Source organism: Oratosquilla oratoria, chromosome 11 (genome assembly GCF_046742065.1).
Source record: "Oratosquilla oratoria isolate Oo_2021 chromosome 11, ASM4674206v1, whole genome shotgun sequence".
In the NCBI taxonomy this organism is placed as follows: Eukaryota; Metazoa; Arthropoda; class Malacostraca; order Stomatopoda; family Squillidae; genus Oratosquilla; species Oratosquilla oratoria.
Genome location: NC_134787.1, coordinates 73,318,314 through 73,323,313, shown reverse-complemented (window position 1 = coordinate 73,323,313; position 5,000 = coordinate 73,318,314). Strand labels below are relative to the sequence as shown.

Genomic DNA, 5,000 nt, shown 5'->3' with positions numbered 1-5,000 from the left:
TGGGAATGGTAAGGACTAGATCGAATCCCCCTCACGCTTCGCCATCGTAACTATTTGAATAATTCGCTAGTGGACAGCGACATCAATCATACAATCCAACTTCGCGCAGAGGATACGATCCTCCGATTATAGACCCAAGAGAGTCCACAGCACCCGCCTTTACATATATATGTATAGATAGATAGATAGATAGATAGATAGATAGATATAACTTATGGTTGTATGTGGTCGAATGTAGTCTCCCAAAGTGCCTGGAGATCCAGGGCAAGTGGCAGTCACCCTTGCTTGGACTCGGATCCAAGTGGTAACGGGAGGTGCGCGGTAAAGAGAAAAAGATGGAAAACATAATTGCAACCATTTGTTTACAAAGGTAACAGACCTTGGGCGACAAAGAGAGCGTAATGAGCCCCTTTGTTAACAGCATTTCCTCAACTCTCATGAGAGTCTGTCAGAACGGGAAAAAGGCAACAAAGACTAAGGGAAACCTGCGCACGCTCTGCGTTCCAGGACGTGGTAGCCAGCATATTAGTCATCAGGCTTTTCCTTGGACCCTGAATATAAATATACAACGTCAATTCTTATTTGAATTAGAGATTGAAGAGCTTCTCAGGGAACGTATTATTCCAAAAAATCTACAAGTAAATTGTTACCCCTCGAGGACTTCATAATAATAATATATTGAATATAATTGGCCTCAGAATTATTACATAAAATAAGAATCTATTGAAAATAATGATAAGGATATACAAAGAAGCAGTTGCAATAATGGGTCGCGTAAAAGAAAACTCTATCACCAAAATTTTCTAGGAAAAATAGATTTTTGGAGCCTTCATTACCCCCAAGATTTTCATATTTTAATTTAATTACCCAGGTTTACAGGGCTGTGAGATAGCCCACTGGATACCGTCTTGAACTTATGAGCAGGTGGTCGTGCGTGAGTGCGTGTGTGCTTGCGTATGTTCCTGATACATCAGGATCTTGGATCAAGTGTTGAACTCGTAATCGAAAGCTATTGTCCTCCCATAAGAGCTCAGAGTTCCCATCCTGTTCGGTATAGGGGTAATGCTGTGACTTTACGCACACTCACGTACCTAAATCATTGCCCACTAGAGTTGGTATGCCTATCCGCCGTGCAGCGAAAGTGATTTTTTTTCTAATCCAGCGCGGACTGGAACACGACGAGAAATTCGAGATTGAGAACGGTGACACTGCACCGTTGAACCAAATCTGTGTGCGCGTGTGTGTATGCGTGTGTGTGTGTGTGTGTGTGTGTGTGTGTGTGTGTGTGTGTGTTTGTTTGTGTGTGTGTGTGCATGTATGAGTGTGCGTGCGTGTGTGTGTGTGTGTGTGTGTGTGTGTGCGTGTGTGTGTGCGTGTGTGTGTGAGCGTGCGTGTGTGCGTGTGTGTGTAAGGGTTTGTTTGCGTGAGTGTTTGTGTATATTTGTGTGTATTTGTAGTTGTTTGTGCCTGTGCGCGCGCGCGTGTGTATGAAGTATATGTATGTGTGTGTGAAGCGTGGGTTTATCTATAATATTATCTTCCAGTCCATCCCCTTCCTCTATTTTTCATCTCATTATTTGTCCTCTACCGACATCCTCGTCCTCTAGAGAGTGGGTAGGAATTGGTCACCCCACCCTACACCAAGATTACATTGGAAGCATCACCATTTCCGTGATCCCCCACTTCGAAAAGCTGGACGTAGCTCACACATTCATACATATCTAATAAGATGCTCAAGTAAAAAAGAAGCAGACCCACATACACTAACACCCACACAATATATATATATATATATATATATAGATATAACTATATACATAAATATATATATATATATATATATATATATATATATATATGTAGTGGTTACTACAATTGTCCTATTTGGAGGAAGCTAGGATATTTAAAGTCAATCCCATGACTGATCTGTTTATTGGAAATGACGATGATGGTATTTACAATATTTGTTGCGAAATTCTGGATTCTTTGTGTTACATATGCAATTATTCAAAATCTTTTTATAATACATAAATATGCTTTTTACAGGATGTAGAGGGATATGTTTTATTTTATTTACAAAATAAATTAAGTTATTATAATGAACATTGTTATTATATTAATTAAAATTAGTCGAATGTATGTTTAGTCGGACGCATGTTCTAAGGGGTGACTATTGTTTATCCCGTACTCGGCGATCACGAGTCCTGAAGGGGTAATTTCACGTGTTGGCTACAGAACACTACAGAACTCTCCCCCTAGTGACGAGGCAGGAGGAACGATATCTGTTTTTTCTTTGTAGTGTGTTTGTGGTTTGTAGCCCGTGTGTCCGGAGGTGTCGGAAGAGCAACAGGATCTTGTTCGTTGTCCGAGAGGAGGTATGCAGGCTTGGCGCGGTCTATGGAGATGACGTCAGTGGTTCCACGGCGATCGATGGTCAAGTTCTTCCTTCTCCACTTTACGACTCTATATGGGCAAGCGTATGGTTGTTGAAGTGGTTTCTTTACTCCCTCCAAGCGAACGAAAACATGTGAGCAGTCTTCGAGGTCCTGGCTCACAAACGTTTCTTGTTGGTGAGGTACGCGGTGGCACTGGCTGGAGTTTCTGCATTGTATCTGTAAGATTAGTAGCATAATCTTGAACGCTGCAGGGTTGTGTTATAGGAGCAGATGCAAGAAACTCACCGGGCAGACGGAGTGGAGTGCCATAAAGAAGTTCTGCAGAGGAGTGGCCAAGGTCTTCCTTGAGGGACGTGCGTATACCGAGGAGGACCATTGGAAGCACCGTAGACCAGTTGGTGCGGTCGCGTGCTGTTGCTGCAAGTGAAGACTTGAATTGTCGGTGGAAGCGTTCGACGAGTCCGTTGGAGCTTGCTGTTTTGAAACGCCGGATACCTAGCAAAGACATAACCTTGTTCCATAGATTGGATTCAAATTGGCTACCACGGTCGGATGTGAGGCTGAGTGGTGTACCGAATCTTGAAATCCAGGTGGTTATAAAAGCTTTGGCTACTGTATCTGTGCTTATGTCTGTGAGCGGGATTGCTTTGGGCCAGCGTTTAAAACGGTCTACACAAGTAAGAATATACCTGAAGCTGTCTGAGAAGGGAAGCGGTCCGACGATGTCGATGTGGACGTGCTCGAGTCGAGTGGAGACTGGGCGAAAGGTACCTGGAGGGGAGATGGTGTGGCGTGTGACCTTGGAAGCTTGGCATTTGACGCAGGTGCGGGTCCAGTGTCGAACGTCTTTGGCAATTCCACTCCAGATGAAGCGTGATGACATCATGTGCTGCGAAGCTCGAATACCTGGGTGGGAGAGGTCATGTAAATGGCGGAACAAGGGATACCTGTGGTTCTCGGGCAAGTAGGGACGGATGGTGTCCGTGGATACATCGGCGTAGAGCTCAGTGTTGGTTCCAGGGAGCTGTACCTTCTTCATCTGCAACGCGGGGTTTTCCATCAATCGCTGCAGCTCGGTATCACCAGCTTGGTCTGCAGCGATGGCGGCGTAGTCGATGAGAGAGGTAGAGACTGCAGATATGTTGCGCGAGAGGGCATCGGCAGGACAATTATCTGCACCTCGAACAAAACGAATATCTGTGGTGAATTGGGAGATGAAATCTATGTGTCGGAGTTGTCTAGGGGAGTATGTTGTCTTGTTATGAATGAATGTTGTTGTGATTGGTTTGTGGTCGGTGTATATGTGGAATTGTCGTCCTTCGACGAAATACCTGAACCTGTTGACAGCCTTGTAGATGGCTAGGAGTTCCTTGTCGAAGGCGCTGTATTTCTTCTCGGCATTGTTGAGCTTCTTTGAGAAGAAGGCGATGGGTTTCCAGGCATCGTTGATGTATTGCTGCAGAACTGCGCCGACACCTGTGTCTGAAGCATCTGTCGAGATGGAAGTGATGGCATCAGGAATAGGGAAACTAAGGGCGGTAGCATTCCCGAGTGCTTCTTTGGCTGCCATGAAAGCTGCATCAGTTTCGACGTCCCAGTTGAGTACGATGGAACGTCCCCTCTTGCACGGCTTGATCATGGAGTAGAGCGGTTGGAGCAGTTGAGCGCAGCCTGGAATGAAACGATTGTAAAAATTTAACATACCAAGGAATTGCTTGAGTTGGCGCTGTGTTGTAGGTTTCGGGAAACTCTGGATGGCGTCGCAGCGGGATGAGACAGGGGTGACGCCTGAAGGTGTGACGGTGTGTCCTAGAAAGTTGATGGATGACACACCGAAGTCAGATTTCTCGAGATTGATGTGGATGCCGTAGTCTTGTAGGCGGGTAAAGACTTGCTTCAGATGGTCTTGGTGCGTGGCTTCGTCAGGGCTGGCGATGAGCACATCGTCGATGTAGGTGAAGCAAAAAGGCAGGCCTCTCAGGACTTCGTCCATGAATCTCTGGAAAGTTTGGGCAGAGTTCTTGAGGCCGAAGGGCATTCGAACGTATTCGAACAAGCCAAAAGGTGTTGTGACAGCTGTTTTGGGGATGTCGGGCGGGTTGACCGGAATATGATGGAAGGCTTTTACAAGATCGATCCGGGAGTATACGCGAGTTCCTGCAAGGTGTGAGGAAAACTCCTGTATGTTGGGAACTGGGTACCTATCCATCACAGTTCGTGAGTTGAGGGCGCGGTAGTCACCGCATGGCCTGATGTCGCCGTTGCTTTTGGGGACGATGTGGAGAGCTGACGACCAGTTGCTTGAGCTTGGACGAATGATACCTTGACGCATGAGGGCTTCCAGTTCTGCCTTGGCTAGCTTGAGGCGTTCCGGAGCCAGACGACGGGCTTTGGCGTAGACTGGAGGTCCCGTAGTCTCTATGTGGTGCACTACGTGGTGTTTCACAGTCGTGGTCGTGGAGTAAGGTTGTGTCAAGGCAGGAAAGTTCCTGAGGAGAGAAGCAAACTTGTTATCAGCACTGATGGTTGAAAGTTGGCTACTTACTCCGGTTGTTGGCCTGGCGTTGGATGACATCGATGTAAGGGGGTCGTGGAGCTTGCGAT

General features: G+C 46.3%; 1 protein-coding gene across 1 annotated transcript in view; it reads right to left on the bottom strand.

The window, feature by feature from the left end:
- Nucleotides 1–428: 428 nt before the first annotated feature.
- Nucleotides 429–5,000, bottom strand: part of LOC143030093 (uncharacterized) — a 5,694-nt gene continuing 1,122 nt past the window's right edge. Inside the window, exon 2 of the mRNA XM_076193295.1 lies at nucleotides 429–551. Within this exon, the coding sequence (XP_076049410.1) occupies nucleotides 429–551 (123 nt within the window). The remainder of the gene's footprint in view (nucleotides 552–5,000) is intronic.